A 17588-nucleotide genomic window follows, 5' to 3' on the forward strand; every position below is an offset into this window, starting at 1 on the left:
GTAATTATTTGGCGGGTGTGAGTGATTGGTTAAATTCGGACACATCCATGAAAGTTTCAGAAGAAGTTTGGGAATTATATGAATGACATTTTTTTGGTTTCTACTCCCAAACCACCCATCGTCAACCTCCCTGAAAGCCCTATCTTGCTCTTGAGATTTGAACATTGAGGAAGATAGAATCTTGAGGTTGAAGGGTAAAAATTTGATGGACAACAATTAAGTAGGTTAAAAATTCAATTTATTAGGACATTAGTTTTCTTTTATTGTACTGAGTTTGCCTTTGACCAAAGATTGTCTACGAGTGTGTTATAAGAGCTACTCCAACGCATACTCCATCCCAGTTGCATCTCCTCCTAACTGTCATTTTGGATCGCCAGATCCACTTGAATGGTCTCCAATGCTGTTTCCATCTCCTTTTTGGAGAATCAAGCTTTTGTCCTCCAAAGTGAAGGATATGTTCAGGTTCTCCATTTTTTGGCTCCAAAAGATTTCATCCCCCAACCACTATTTTGGAGAATCATTTTGAATGTTTTAGGGTTTCCAACGCAGTCGTCATCTACATCTTCATTTTGGGTTGAATTAAAAAAGTATTACAAATATTTAATTGATAAAGCATTTTGGATTGCATGGCAGAAATGTAAATCCCTTGAATCTAAAATGGATATCATAATGAGATTGGTCAGCCATTATGGAATATTATTATGTAGTTTCCCCTTAGAGTTGCCTTAAGGGCAATTGTTCATGTCCATTGGCCTTCTTTGCCTCTAGGTTCATCCATTTTGCACTCCTAATCCCTATCGGACATCACCTAAAGACAGAGGATTAGTCAAGCACCCAAAGGCTTTACATACCATCTCATGCATTACGCGAGTTATGGGAGCTTAAAGCCATAGCTCCGTTTTGGTTGACACATTGCTATGCAACTTTGAGGTTATGGATTCAAATCTCCCGCCTCAATTATCGAAAAAAGAAGGAAAAAAAAAAAAAGAGTAATGGTCCAAACTATTGGCAGTGCCAGTTGTCTATTTTCAAGCAAAGCTCAGCCTCTCTTTTTTAGGTTGGCATAACAAAGAAAGTGCCAAGAAGTACACATACCCAGCTCTAAAAATGTCTACTCTAAATGGACGCTCCTGCACACATAAGCCAGAACATGACTACACTGCCTATATAATGTCTTCGCTCCTGACGGAACTCCACTACAAATAAGGAGGCTGAAAAGCGCCTACACACGCTTAGTAGCAAGCTCCGGCCCAACAAGGTAACTTTCAATAAGGTGAACTTGTGCCCCTCAAGTTGTAATGTGTTGGAGTCATCTTTTCGTAGGTACCAATTGTTCATTTTTGACCCATTAAATCAAGATGATGATGAATTAGGTTAGGTTGTGTTGGTTTATGGATCATTATCGAAATGCTATCTGTGGGTGTGCGTGTGGGTTATCCTGACCTTGGGTCTGAAGCCAAGCCCGAAGTTCCCAAACCTATCAGTCCTGAGCATAGCCCGACCAGCAACCATGCTTGCCCTTGTATATGTTGGCTGGTAACATTTGATATTTACTATTACCTGACCAACTTTTACTAATGCCACACTAATTGTTTTTACTAGGTTCTTCACAGTCAAAGACCCTTGAGAGAACAATCGAAACACCAAAACTTACAGAACTACCAAGAAAGAACTAAAACACTAGTAAAAATAAGAGACGCTTGGAACATTTGACAAAACAAAACCAACACAAGATTTTTCATACACCTATCAAATTGAACTATGAAGTACAAAACCGACAATTACACAACTGTGGATATAACAAATCTGCAATCCTCCTCAAGATCTGAACTCCTTTGATAGTAACCTTGAACTGAGTTAAATTGCACCAGGGTGTACCGACACCAAAACTCTCCAATGCCCAAGTCAAATTCCCAATGAAGTGAGTTAATGAAAATTGGTCCCTCATTCCATTGTTTTTTCCCTTAATTTTAGTTACTCACAGAGCTTTGGGATATTCCCTAGACATCTCTGATTCCAAGCTTTGGTCTGGTTCACCGACTCTGAGCATTTGATTCATTACCCAACCCCGAGTCCAACCACTCCTCAATACTTAACCAAGAATACCACTATTGTATTTCGGGAGCGAATTTCAAATCCCCTTGACCCCCCTTAACTAAGATAGTCCCACACTCTACCGTAGGGCCCTCGAACAAATGAGCGGTGATTTTTATTGACTCTTGGACATGATATAATGGGAATTGTTCGCTTTGATGTTGGACATCAAATCAACTTGGCCGATATGAGGGCACAATTTCAATTGAATAAGTGTCTTGGAAACGACCATCATTTTACTCTTACCAAATGGAGGGGGAAAGAGCCACTCTTCTGATTTGCCAACTTAGGCAAAAGACTGATTCCTATACCCGATCAAGCTTTGGGAATTTTCTCCTTTTCTCACGCAGTTCTTGAGAAATACAACCCCCAAGGGTTGGAGAGATGGCCAATACCACACCTTATAAAGCGGAGGTCAAATCCCCCCTTAGGGGCCATCCTCAGGGATTTATCCCAGAAATTACCAGGTGTGCGTGGTCTAAGGATTAGTCAGGTGCTCTAAGAGGACCGGATACCTCGGTTCCAAAGAAAATAAGTTCTTGAGAGAGATGATGACCCAAGGAACATTCTTTGAACCATTTATCACCAATAGATTGATTCCTTGAGAGTAATAAATGCATATCAGATGGTGAAAACAAAAGCAAATTTGAGTCAATGTGGCTTTCCAAGAAAGGATCCTTGATCAGAGGCGAGATCGATTGCTGACAACCATATTTGCTGAGTAGAACAAATTCTTTCACATTCTCCTCCACTATCCGTTAACTCCATACAAGAACTGCAAGAAACTACCATCCCATAGCTGTTATATAGAGTTAATTCCACAATCTAATGCTGCAAAAATCAAGTCTAAACAACTTGTGCAAATCATCATTGAAGCTTGGAAGGCTTGAGGTATACAAATGCCAAAAGTCAAGATAGATGGGATGCTTGTTTGTATATCTTAAGATAATAGAGGAAACCTGAGGAACAAAAATCTGCTTTGCCTTCCCCCAGTAGACGTACTACTATGTAGTAGCCATTTACATTTCAAATCCTAAAAACAAGTTTTCTCTCCCATCTGTGGGGATAATAAGGTATAACACCAACTATTTTCCTTCCTTCAAGTAACGGCAATTCATCGCTATTGGGGATCTTCTCGTGCCATACAAATTCATTTTCGTACTCAAGTTTCTTGAGCATCTCACCAACATTATCCATCTCATGCTTAAAAACCACACGCCATGACTCATCACCTGGAATTGTTCCCTTTGCATTGTCTAATGCATGGTGAAGAACTCCGGCTGCAATACCTACTTGGTCGACGGCCCTGAGACCTTCCGCTAGGTTCTTCCGGCTTTTCAACTCGTGCAAAGCTCTGAAAGAATATATGAATTCCTGTAGAAGTCACACCCACATCTGTAAGTATTTAGCTCCAAAAGAGAACTAAAACAAAGTCAAAAAAAAAAAATTGCGATCGCTATCCCCTCAATCAAACAAAGCATTGGAAGAGAAAAGAAAAGAAAAAGATGAACACTTTGAAGGCCTGGCTTAAATTTATTGAAGGATAGCAGTTCCAGTACTATAATAACTAAGTAGTTGCAAGCAAGTATTCACCGGATCCTTTGATGCATGAGAAGTGTTGATGTTGTTTAATGTTAACCAACCAACTACTCCAAAAGACCAAACTGTCGGACAGAGAGGGGGGGAACTATGAATATAAGAGGATCATGGGGCTTAACTGGTGTATTACACACCTGAGAGTGGAGGAAAATATACACTCAACACTCCCCCTTACCCTTAAGGGTGGAAATAATCGAACCTGTAACCTTTACCAACCTAACACTCTGATACCATGTTAACCAACCAACTACTCCAAAAGACCGATCATTTGGAGTAGTTGGTCAGTTAACATTTGATACAATGAAAGGCGGTTTTAGGGACTCGAACCAGCTAGTTAGAAGAACACCATGACAGATGGTTTTAGAAACTTCTTGGACCTAGAATAGCAAAGTTTAGAGGAATATCATAAGGGTGGTTTTACCACTTAATAAGCCCATACCAGTGAAATAGAAGAAATATCATGCAAGGAGGGGCAAAATTCAAGAAGCATTAGTGAAATGTGATTTTGACAACTTGCTGGACTTGAGAAAGAGCACCCCAAGCAAGTGACGTTAAGAAGAACACCATAAGAAGTGATTTTCCAACTTATTCAATCAACACTTCCAATTTTCACGTTTTTGCTGTGCCGACATGACATGACATTCTTGCTAAGACACTTCATTCCTCCCCGAACACTTGCCTTACTGATAGAAGCAGTTTTCCCTTTTTCTTTGTCAACTGAATTAAGATTAAATGTCTGAACCATGTACTCTAGAAATTTGGGAAGCTATCCAACCCCAAGTTTCCTTCACGTACCACAAATTACTAATGTACTACTTAGATGATTTATTGTACTTGTAACACGAGTTAATAATGTACAACCATGCCACTGTATTGAAAGTTTGGAGGTTGTCATGCCAAAAACCTACGTACACCTTGACACTTAGCACATGTGCCACATGTCATGGTAACACTGAATTTATTTAACCCAGACCGGTGAAGTCTAGGAAACCAAGTTAGAGGTGGTATTTTAGCAACTTGATGGATCCTGCCCAGTGAAGTTAAAGAAACATCGTGAGAGGTAGTTTTTAGTAACTTGTTGGACTGGGGGCAATGAAATTAAAGGAACGTCATGAGAGGTAGCTTCTTAGCAATTTACAGGACCCAAGTGGATGAAGTTGGGGGAAAAACCATGACATGTTTTTTTAGAAACTTGTTGGACCCAGCCTAGTAAAGTACAATCCCCAAGATCATTCAAATGGTGGATTGTTATTTCCCGGAATTTCACCATAATTCGATATGAAGCTTCTTTGAATCCAAACAAATCAGAGGAAAGCTACAATGCTCAACTAATCAAAATGGGGATGTTGTTGATTGCCTTCCAAAACAAACTTTACAGCTTCTAAACCACCTTGAGCTATCTCATTCATTGAGGAATTAATCGTTTTCTTCATATATCATAGGCTAATAGCTACTTACATTATGGATAAAAAGGGAAAGTACTCCAAAACTACAAAGAAAGCAAAAAATAACGAATCTTGTTTATCGAGGAATTAATTGTTTTCTTCAATGATTACACAGAAAGTATACATACCACAAATCGCGCTGAAATATGTTTGTACTCCCCTATTGATGATTGTAATATACAAGTGGCCTCATCAATAAATTGTTTGATGCCATAGTGCAATTTCGCCAAAAGACCACTAGTGCTTCCCTTCTCTTCAGCTTTTCTTAGAGTTACAACCTAAGCCATTTTTATAATTGTGGAATCAAATTCAATCAAAATGGTATGGTAAGCTTCACACACAAAAAAAAAAAAAAAAGAGAGAGAGAAATTAAGTGGTATCCATGTAAAAAGACGCTTCATTTTTCCAAGAATTTGTGTTTGACACCGTGCCTTATGTGTATGCTAACACACCTCAAACAAAATTTTAATTTACTTAAACATTTTGTTTTCAACTATTATTTATGTATTAGATATATAAATTTAATCAACATTATCCAATTTAAATACACTTTCTTACATTACATTTCAAAATGAATTGAATGGGTGCATTTGCATATTGAGTTTGTCAAGTCAAGAGAGTATGACACTTTGTACTAATACGGCATATGGGCACAGACACACATCTACGTCACTTTTACATAGCTTCCAAGAGACAACAAGACATTTGACGACATGGTGTAGTCAATGATTTTGATCAAAACCCTAAAAGGCCACAATTGTCAAAGAAGTAAAGCACTAACCTGTGCCTCAGCCAAACAAATAAGACTCATAATGGAGGAAATGGAGGAGGCAGCCTCTGGTGGCCTTTCATGAACCAATCTAGGCTCTATAGAAGGAAGTAACTCATGAGCCAAATACTGATAAACACCTGCTGCCTTCCTATAAAGAGTAGCAGATTCAACTAAATCTGCAAGGATGCATGAAAAAAACATAAACATCATCTTATATCAGTATAAATAACATGTGAATTGTATGAACAATAGTGCTATAGTACCTGTAGATAGAATTTCTAAGGCCCTCTCTCGTAAAATTGCACCATAAAGTGAGAGGGTCATCCCAAGCTCAAAGTGTAAATCATCAATGCGGAAGAACTTGGAACCCATAAGATTAATGATAGGTGTTGCAATGAGAGCACTAGACCACCTTATATTAAGGTTTGAAGTCCAACTGACGATCTTGGGATTGTTTTTAACCAACTCAAGATGAAACACTAAGTTTTCCAATAACGGCAAATACATTTCCAGCTTTTGCAGATCCTAGAGCATCATTTTAGCAACATAAGCAAAACTTGAAACATTTTGCTACAAAAAGAAAAAAAAAAAAAGAAATATAAACAAGGGCAATGAAAGGGAGGATTACTTGTTGATATCGAGAAGTCAACCCTCCCGACATTTCCCTTGCAATAGCCTCTGTGATAAAGCTGCTCTCATTAATGGACTCCTCAATCACTCTACGTCGGGAACTTAACTCTTTCAGCTGCTCTAGTGTGCCAGGATCAGGTGTCATGTAAATTTCTTCGAATACGACCTGTCAAGGTTGATTGTTGTAAAATCGATGCATTCGAAGACACTTAAAATCATCCACCCTAAAGAATATCTAGACGGATACAATAACAATTTCCAAGAAATATTAATTCCATGTGTTTGTGATTATGGTTTCAATGTTAACACACCAACTCAAAGGATAATTCATCTGTTATTACAATCAGAACTTTGGGATTTGCAAATAATGAAAAAAAAAAAAAAAAAATCAAAAGAAACAGGAACCTATGTATTTATGGATAGAAGAAAAAGTTAAGATCAATTTCAACTTTCCACAACTCATGACAAAGACAATCCTTTATATCAATCAACCCATAGAATGAGAAGCACAATAATTTTAATTTCTAACCATAATTCAAAATATCATAATGTATCGGTAAATCCGTATTCAATATCATCCTTTTAGTGGTATTCCGGCTCATCTCGGCCCCCATTGACACCAAGTCGACTCAACCGAGATAAACCTTTTAATGCGGGTTGTAATTATTTATTACTATATATTTATATGTAAATAATTATAATCTTTTTATAAGGTGGATGCTTAATCACAACATCATTTTTTTATTAAATTATTTTAATCAAAGTTTCGAAAATGTTTGGATCAATTCGGTATCAATTTTTCACTTGATCGAAACATTCTATCGAGACGAGATTTTTAAACCTTGATTACAACTACAGAATCATAAATTTCATAATTTACTACAAAACTAAATTCCCAAATTGACAAACCAAATCAAGATTACCCATAGAATGAGAAAAGCAATGATTTCAACTAAAGAATCACAAATTTCATAATTTATTACAAAACTTAATTCCCAAATAAACAAACCAAAAAAAAAAAAAACCCAAGATTAATCTATAATTAAGCCAGAACAAGATTGCTTACCCTCTTGGTTTTTAGTTTTGCAGGGTCACTGAAATGCAGCATCTTCAATAACAAATCCTTCAAATTTCTAAAAGAATTCTCCCTAAATTCTGTCTATATCTATCCAAGTAAAAAAAGAGACTGAAGAAAATTCAAATAAACTCAGAGGAATCTCTTAATTGTTTTCTTACTTAAATAATCTCTCTCTCTCTCTCTCTCTCTCCCTCTCCCTCTCCCCAATTATCAGCCTCGTTTCCTTCTCTCTTAAGGCTATCCGCCAATTCTTGATTGAGTCCCGTTCCTATAATAAAGTTAGGTGTCTACGTGGCATATTTCTGTTGGGCTTCAAACGCATCGGGCTACGTGCACGGCTTGATTAAGAGCTTAAGTATTTCAATCTCCAACAAAAACATGCCAGATAGACACTTTAACTTTATTGTAGGAAAGGGACACCGTATTGGATCTCTGTCTTCTTGATTTCGTATGAAAGTCGTACAGATTTCAAGACTTTGGGGGTGAGTGTGGAACCTTCCAAGTTCCAAGTCAAACTATTAATTATTTCGGTGGTTTAGAAATGAGAGTTGTTATTGCCACATCAACTTTTACCAACGCCACCCCAATTGTGTGCAATTCTTTCTTATTTTTGCATAGGAATTGGTGTGAAATTAGTAAAATTTGGTGTGGCAATAGCATCTCTCTTTAGACATATCCCTCAAATTTTTGGATAATATTTGAGATACTCTGATCAACGGATCATATCGTAAATCAAAACCCAAACTTGGGATCTTAATAGAGGATTTGGATTTTGGTAAGAATCTGATCCAATCACCTATGGATCGAATCCGGATCAACCTTCTGCCAATCTAATAAAACGTGAGAACTTCTATTGGCACCCCAACTTTTACTTGTTACACTCCAATTAAAATGAAAAATATAAATCACTGATCAAGAATAAGGGAAAGTTTGGGTGTCAATAAAAACTCTCTCTCTTTTAGATTTCTTTTTTGCTAGATTTAGGACTTTATCAATCTAATCCTAATTGTAAACAACTGCCGAAGTTGTTTAAATGTGTTACAAATACATTGTAATGTTGAGGTAATAACTTGAACCGTAATGTTGGAATGTTGTATTTTAATATTTAATTAGGGTTTGATTAAAAATTTAAGAAATTGGAGATGTCAAAGTAAAAGTTGGGGGGTGCAAATAGCAACTTTCTAAAATTTGATTAAGTATATATATTCTATTTCATGTATAAAGTTTATTTATATCTTATATAGCAAATTGGGTTTTGTTTCTTGAACCGTGTGGGGGTGTTTGGGGTTCGTTTATAATTTCCACCACTCTTCCCTTGAGATGGGTGTCAATGGCGAACTATAATCTTTACGAAAATGCTAAAATTCTCTTCTAATGATTCTGGAAAACCATTCTTCGCCTATAGATTCTAGGTAAGTGTTTTTGTTCAAAAATGAGAATATATTAAACACCCCTTTACTCTCTGTTTTACAACGGTTTATGAGATTTGGTACTTTTTCTCATATCTAAGTAACCCATTGCACGGGTCAGTCAGATAGAAACTTGACTATTTAATTGTGAGTGTGCAAAACTCAAACGAAATAAAAAAATGTTTATAGAAATTGTAATAATGTGGAAAAGTATAAGGTGGTGTGTGTGGGATGAGTTTAATTCACATGGGACAGATTGCTCAATAGTACCCTATCAATCACATTTTAACTCGAATAAGCTAATCGCCCAATTTTAGAACCATTTTTTCCAGACCCATTATTCATGTCAATGATGAGTAGGGCGGGTTGGTTGGGAATGGGTTGAATAATATCCACTCACCCAACTCATCTGACTAAAGTCATTAGGTGGGCACATTTTTTTATCTAATTAAGAACTCGGGTAAAATTACTTGTAATTATTTTACCCAAAATTTGTTTAGGGTATGATGCAAATATGTGTTATATCCAACTCGAATATCTTTTTATTCCAATTTAAAATAGTAAATTCATAATGAGATATGTATATAATGCAAAACTAAAGTTCTTCCATCCTTCTCCTAATGACTAATATATATCCAATGGATACTTACTTGAAATTCATGTATGAGTTAGATATGGTTATCCTTTGAAAAGTTTGGATAACCATTGCCAACTCTAACTGTAAGTACAAATTGTGAAAGGATAATGTCTAGATAATAAAATAGAATGATGGAGCCCACTCATTTTACAATTACGTGGGGTTATAAAGATTGCAATAAAGGAATGGAATCCTCACAACCATATTATTGTTTGTGAAGCTTGATGGTACTAGTTAGGAAAGAGTATTGTTCATCATTTAACATAGTGGAGACGTCGATCAAGCTTGGCGTTGAGCTTGCTAAGGGGTTGGAGAGGATCAATACCCTTATTCAGAAGTGGGGGTTCGAGGGCGGAGCCCTCAAAAGAAAATTTTCCAATGGTATTATAATAATTTTCACTATTATTATGTAAAACCTAAAACCTTAGTTAGGTTTTCCAAGGGTGTAATAAGTAACTGCGAATTTTCTCTTCACAGTGGAATCAATGTGATTCGTGGACGTACCTCAATCTTGAGGGAGTCACATAAAAATCTTTGTGTTTTGCATGTGATTACATCTTGATTCTTACTTTATTGTTCTTGGAACAATTTCTTTATAAACCCCGCTTTATTGCCTTTCTTCTCTTCCACCACTTTTTCAATAAAGAAGGTGTTTTGTCTGTCGGCATGGGCAAATTCTACTACCATTAAAATATTACTTACTCTAAAATAGAAAAATATTATTTAATTTCAAATATATTATTAAGGGATGTTCGTATTTATGTACTATAAACTTGAAAATCATGGTAGGCTCTTTAGCTTTAATATTTTTTTTTTACCATCACACTCTAAAATAACATAAATGAGATGAACATGGTTATGACCAACCTAATTGAAATATATATATATATATATATATATATATATATATATATATATATATATATATATATATATATGAAATGATGTTATCAAAAATTGAAAAATATTTTTAGGTGATTTTTTTGTTTATTATTTGTAATTCAGGAAAATCTAATTTTAAAAGAACTTGTCTTGATTTTGGACTATTAATATGCAGATGGTAGAATCTTAATAATGATAGGCATTTTTTGCCTCCAATATCAATGGACAATAATTGTCCATGTATTTCATCAACAAATTTTTTTTTGTACAAATGAGGTGGGACTGAGTTTGATGATAGTATACTTATAGACAACTAAGATGATAAATCGTTCAATTTTGCTGAAAGAGAAGAAAATGCCCAGATGTAAATGACATGTGATATGAGTCGACGATCTTTACAAGAAGACATTCAGTTTTAGAGATCCCCAATAGTTCTAAAGGCGAGGTTAAGAGATTTGGGATTGCATCTGGGACAACAAAGAAAAATGGAAGATTATTCCAAATTTTCAATATTAGGGATAATCATTAATTGCAAAAGGGAAAGAGAGAATTTAAAAATGTCAAACAAGAATTGAGATGAGCAGAAAAAAATGTAAATGATGTTTCAAACAAATGATTGGATCCTTACTTATATAAGTCAAAAGAAGTCATACAGAAAAAATTGAAAGGATCATAGAATGGGAAAATTTATTAAATAAGGTTGGCCGATTAATTATAAAGTTTTTTCTCTTCAACTCAGTCTCATTTCATGCAACCAAGAGTCTATATTTTCAGATTATGATGGATTTTATTGTAAAGGCAGGGAGTGGCATCAAGGGTTTTACACCATACAAGTTTAGAGAAAAATATTTGAATGTGGAAGTAGATGAGTTAAGAGATTATATCAGATCCCTTAAAAAGAAATGACCAATACATGGTTATACCGTAATGTGTGATGGGTAGATATCAAAAAATAAGATATCCATCATTAACTTTATGGTATATTCTGGTAGAAATATGATATTTCACAAATCAATTAATGTAATTACAATTACTAAGACATCAGAGTACTTACTTGGATTGATGGAGAAGGTAGTAGATGAAATTGGTGAAAATAATGTTATTTAGATTGTGACAGACAATGAAGTGTCATATCAGGTTGCAAGTTTGGATTTAATTTTAAGAAAACTTCATCTATATTAGACACCTTGCGCCTCACATACCATCGACCTAATTTTGGAAAATATGAGAAAATTATCATTATTTACTCGTGTTATTTCAAATAATTGACAAATAATAGGATTCATATATAATAATAACAAACTGATGAGTTTGATAAGAACATTTATTGAGGGACGTAAATTGTTACATCTTGGCATCATACGGTTTGCTACGCAATACATTACTTTTTAAAGTTTTATTTAACATTAATCGACTGTGAAAACCATGTTTGCATGTGATGAATGGTTGCGAATGAGACTTATGAGAGATATAAAGAAAGGAGAGTTAGCAAGCATGGTTTCAAATTTGATCATGCAACATGAATTCGAGGAGTAGGTAGAAGAGGTCTATAAAGTCATGAAATTTTTGGTTAAATTTTTGAAAATTGTTGACCAAGATAAAAAGCCCACTATGACTGTAATTTATAAAGGCATGAGAAGAGTCAAACAATTAATAATAGATTCGATATGATATCATCAATCGTATATCCAATTGATTGAAGAGAGGTGATCAGATCATCTTAAAACAGATTTCATATGACAAGTAATAATTATGTATTTTTAATATAATTTAAATATTAATATTTTATTAACATTGTGATATTAAAAAAATTGATATTGTCATTTATTGCAACGTACTATTTAAATCATCAATTTTAATATGATAACTTCTTAGTGGAAAGCAATGAATTTTTTCAAGCAATGAAAATGATTATTAAAACATTGAAACCAGATATGATTAATCAAAGGAAGGCGATAGACTAAGTATCAATACATACTATTGTTAAAAAATTCAAAGTTATTTTAAAATTTTTATATGTATAATTTAATTATAGTATATAAATTTTTTTATCGTTTTTGAATCATTCTTTGCATTTTAAATAGATTAAATTGTTTATTAATGTAACGGGGGAGTTCGGTGATATTCTAACTAAAAATGAGTAAAACTTCTTTACTAGGTAATATATAAATAATAATAATAATTTATACAATAACAAATACTAAAGTATTTAACATTTTTCTTTTCTTTTTATCAGCTAATTGGTGGTATAATTATGATCATGATGCACCTGACCTAAAAAAAATAGCGATTAAAGTCTTGAGTCAAGTTGCTCATGTTCAGATTGTGAAAGAAATTGGAGTACCTTTGCTTTAATACACACTTGTCATTGTAATAAATTAAAAATAGAAAAATTAGGGAACTTAGTGTTTGCACATTATAACATGAGCTCGCAATATAATGGACCATAGATCAAAATATAATTATTAAAATCCTATTGATATAGATTCCATATTTGAGTATGATGACGTATTAGACCAGTGGTTGAGAGAGACAAAAGATCATTTGATGGATAATAACGACTTGTCTTAGTTGGATAGGGAGATTGGTACCCAACCCGATAGATGTACGAATAGATCTCCATCTCTGAATGGTGGTAATGATGATGATGGAAGTGGTGAAGAGACACAAAATAGAGCATGAGATGTTTGTGAACCTGATAACATGATTACAACATAAGATACTGATCATAATGCTAGGCCATTTAATGAGAGACGTGAGAGATTGGCTAGATTGACAGAGTTTCATAGTAATGATGATGAAACTCAGACTCAATATTATGGTGGTGGTGATAGAGGTTATGATCAATATAGATACCTTCAAAAGATGTAAATGAGAATGATGCATCCAACAATTATGGTGTTGAGTTTGGACATGATAGTTTTTATTATGGTTATGACCAACCTACTGGTGTATATGGGTACGGACGTTCTTATTCATACTGTGGACAAATAAGGTCAAACTATAAACAAAGAAAGTATAGTCATACTAACACGAACGACACCACAACTGACGCTTTTACTTCTTTTTTCTTCCCTAGAGACTATCGATCTTATTCGCATTACGAGGAATAAGAACGGTACGTTGATTTAAAATTACTTTTATGTTATTGTATTTTGTATATGTGATTTTATTTTATTATCAAATATATCTAATTAATTATTTTTCATTTTATTTTTTTGTTCAAAATATCTTTTGTAGGTGAGTGGGTTACATGTTCTATCAGACATCGATACAAATTTCAACTCATGTCATTGTGATACTTCGCTTTCATGATTTTTATTTTTACAAGTCTTTCTTAGTTAATGTTTGCATTTGATTCCAATTACCCTAAACTCAAACTAAGTATTATATTAGTATTTAAATTATTTTTGCATGTATGAACCTACTTATTATCATATATTTGTATTTTATCGAATTGAAATTAGTGTTTTGATTGATATTTTTGATGGTAAATTTGGTGTTCTTTAAATGTTATGTTTGAAAAACAAGTTTGGTGTACTTATGCAATGAAAATGAAACATACGTAATAATGTAAATATTTAATTAATTAATTAATTTTGATGTGTATATTATACATTTTTTTAATTTTATATATTTTTTACTTCATTTTTAATAAGAATCATTTCTAAAAATTTTCAAAATTTTTAAATAATTAAAAACCATTGTCTCAATGTTGAACAAGACAACTCGAACGAGACGAGGCATATCATCCAAGTCAACTTGGTATCGGAGTTGAGAGAGACGAGACGTGATACTAACTTTAAAAATCATAATCTAAACCGAAAAAATAATTATTCAAATTATGATAGAGGTTGGCTATAGAATTAGAAATTAATGGTAGGGTTCCACACAGGTGAAGTATTGGAATAATCGTATCTTAACTGAGATATTCACAACAATCATGACCCTCAACTCTTTATTATAGTATTCATTATTTAATGTTATATTATGAACAATTATTTTTCATATCTTTAATTGTATTTCAATTTCCTACAAAATTTGATGATATTGTTTTTCAATTATGTGTTGAATATTAAATATGCATGATTTATGAATTCTTAGAATGTTTAAACTGCATGTAGGATGCTATTATTTAGAATTATAAGATTCCTTTACAAGGTAACTTTTTTGTTACTCACCCTTACGACATCACAAATTTCAGGCACACCTGGTCTAGATAATCTTTTCGAAGAGACTCAATACCATACCTTTATAAATAATTAGTCCAAGTTAGTAAGAGAAGAACATAGGTAGTATTGATGAGTCTTGAACTAGAGTTAGACTTAAGTCTTTCGTTGTCGTTTTCTTTTGTAACTACGAACATAGTATTATGTTGTTACTATTTATTATGTCGAATGTGCTGATGATTGATGATACATATTTGTTTTGTTGGGTAAAGATCATGTATGACATAATTATTTATTTGTTGTTTACGTTTATATATTGATTATCATAATATGAATTATATATCATGCCTCTAGATCCAATTTAGGAATAATGGAGATTCAAGTAGAGTTTTTAGGACACGATATATATCGCCGAAGTTAACTCGGTATCTAGGCTAAACGATACAAACTCATAAACCTGTTTGATATGTCCACATATCGCGAGATAAACAAGACATCTCATCCGAGTTAAACGATACATAACAATATTGTAAAAATTGCGAGACGTATCAGATTAGGTTTTTAAAATCTAGTTTGAGTTAAATGAGACTAACGATATAAACCCTTTCACCCAAATATTCTTTTACACAAATCGATTTTACTTTATGTTATCAACAAAGTGAATTAAAAAATAAGATTTTGGGAAAAAACTTCATTTACTTCATTCGATTTAAGACGAAATCGAAGTGAATTTGCTTCATTTTCCTCCAAATCAAGTAAGTTTCATCTTTTTTCTTTTTTTTCTTCTTAAGATTTTTTTTCTTTATTTTTTTAATATTATGTGTAATGTGTATTTTAATTTTTAATTTCTAATAGTTAAGATATGAAAAAGTATTCTATTTTAATGGATTTTAACTTTGAAAATGATATGTGAAGTAGATGAATATGTGAGATGGGTTAGGGTTTAGGGTTTAGGGTATTTTTTTATGGATTAAAGTTCATTAATTTTTTTAAAATTATAATTTGAAGTGTTTAATTGAGTTATATTTTAATTTGATAATTGAAATAACATATTTAGTTGAGAAATTGATTTTGTTAGGAAATAATATTTTCAATAATAATGGATAATCCTTATTTAAAAAATGATTATTCCAAATAAAATATCATTATTGAATAATGTATTGGAAATTCTAATTTTTTATTATACGTGGCATTATGTTGTTGCATTTTACTTATATTGATTAATTTTACAATATATTTTATCTATATATTTGTTTATAAATTATAAGATGCCTAGGAAAGATGACATTGGTTGGCAGCATGGTACTCCATTTGAGAGGAATAAAAAGAAAGTAAAATGCAATTATTGTGATAATGAGTAAGGGCATTATACGTCTTAAAGAACATTTATCTTTTAAAATAAGAAAAGTGATGGTTTGTTCAAAATGTCCAAAAAAGACTTGATTATTAATGATGAAGTAAATGATAATAAAATCGAAATTATAAACAATGAAAAAATAAAAAAAAAGAAACATCAATGAAAAGATTACATGAAATGTCTAAAAGTGGGAATGCGTTTAATAATAGTATACCTATAAATGATTTAGATGACAAGTTGCTCGATTTTATTGAAAGAAAAGAAAATGCCTAGATGAGAATGACATGTGATATGAGTCTATGATTTTTATAAAAAGACGATCATTAAAGAAGACATTCCATTTCAAAGATCAATAATAATTTTAAAGGTGGAGGTAGAGGACTTGACATTTCATCTGAGACAATGAAGAAAAATGGCGAAATATTAACCAGATTGATAAAGTTTCATAGTGATGATGATGATGAAACTCATACTCAATATTATGTTGGCGATGTTAGAGATTATGATCATTATGGATACCTCTAAGAGATGAGTATAAACGAGAATGACACATCCAACAATTATGGTGTTGAATTTGGACATGATGGTTCTTATTATGGTTATGGTCCACTTACTAGTATGTATAAGTACGGGCTTTCTTATTCATACGATGGACAAACAAACTCAAGTTATGAACAAAGGGAATATAGTCATATCAACATGAGCAACACCACAACTGACACATTTACTTGTTTTTTTCTTCCATGGAGACTATGGATCTCATCCGTACTACGAGGAAGAACAATACGTTGATTTAAAATTATTTTTATGTGATTGTATTTTATATATGTGATTTTAATTTATTATCAAATATATTTAATTAATCATTTCCTGATTTACTTTTTTGTTTAAAATATCTTTTGTAGGTGAGTGAGTTACATGCTTTATCGGACATTGGTGCAAATTTCAATTCATGTCATTGTGACGTTTCATTTCTATGATTTTTATTTTTACAAGTCTTTCTTAGTTAATGTTAGTCTTGGATTCGAATTAAGCTAAACTCAAATTGAATGTTATATTAGTATTTAATTTATTTTTGCATACATGAACTTACTCGTTATCGTGCATTTGTATTTTTTCGAATTGTAATTAGTGTTTTAATTGATTCCTAACGATTCAATGTTTCCTTATGTTTACATGAAAGTCTAGAATGATTTATTTGAATGTTTGATAGTGCCTGTGTGTTATTTTGAGAAAGTTTAAATGGATCAATGTTCTAGCATAACTTATTTGATGGTAGTGCTTTGATATTTTTAATGATAAGTTTGGTACTCTTTAAATATTGTGTTTGAAAAATAAGTTTAGTGTACTTGTGCAATGAAAATAAAATATATGTAATAATATAAGTATTTAATTTATTTATTTTAATAGAAATATTATGATTTTTTTTTTAATTTTAAATTATTTGACTTAATTTTTAATACGAATCATTTTTAAAATTTTTTAGATGGTTAAAAATCATTCTCTCAATGCCGAA

The 17588-nt window shown here is 32.6% G+C and overlaps 1 protein-coding gene across 2 annotated transcripts; it reads right to left on the minus strand.

Moving 5' to 3' along the window:
- Positions 1-2939: 2939 nt before the first annotated feature.
- LOC147404941 (Endosomal targeting BRO1-like domain-containing protein) lies at positions 2940-7830 on the minus strand. 2 transcript variants are annotated; one of them, XM_086441062.1, is made up of 6 exons: positions 7607-7827; positions 6539-6706; positions 6174-6435; positions 5920-6086; positions 5267-5416; positions 2940-3468 (listed from the first exon to the last, which is right to left on the minus strand). In XM_086441062.1, exons 1-6 carry the CDS (start codon positions 7646-7648, stop codon positions 3121-3123), a joined length of 1137 nt encoding a protein of 378 aa, XP_086297188.1. In that variant the 5' UTR covers positions 7649-7827; the 3' UTR covers positions 2940-3120. The 2 variants fall into 2 exon arrangements, with proteins under 2 accessions (XP_086297188.1, XP_086297189.1); XM_086441063.1 differs by lacking the exon at positions 5267-5416 and having other exon boundaries at positions 7607-7830.
- Between the last annotated feature and the right edge of the window lie 9758 nt (positions 7831-17588).

The sequence above is a fragment of the Akebia trifoliata genome, chromosome 4, assembly GCF_017979445.1.
Source record: "Akebia trifoliata isolate Shusen 1 chromosome 4, ASM1797944v1, whole genome shotgun sequence".
Classification (NCBI taxonomy): Eukaryota; Viridiplantae; Streptophyta; class Magnoliopsida; order Ranunculales; family Lardizabalaceae; genus Akebia; species Akebia trifoliata.

Coding starts and splice junctions, on each gene's coding strand:
- LOC147404941 (XM_086441062.1), bottom strand. CDS start 7,648: ATGCTGCATTTCAGTGACCCTGCAAAACTAAAAACCAAGAGG. Junction 6,436..6,538: donor TGACTTCTCGATATCAACAA/GTAATCCTCCCT, acceptor ATGATGCTCTAG/GATCTGCAAAAGCTGGAAAT. Junction 5,417..5,919: donor TTTGTTTGGCTGAGGCACAG/GTTAGTGCTTTA, acceptor AAAATGGCTTAG/GTTGTAACTCTAAGAAAAGC.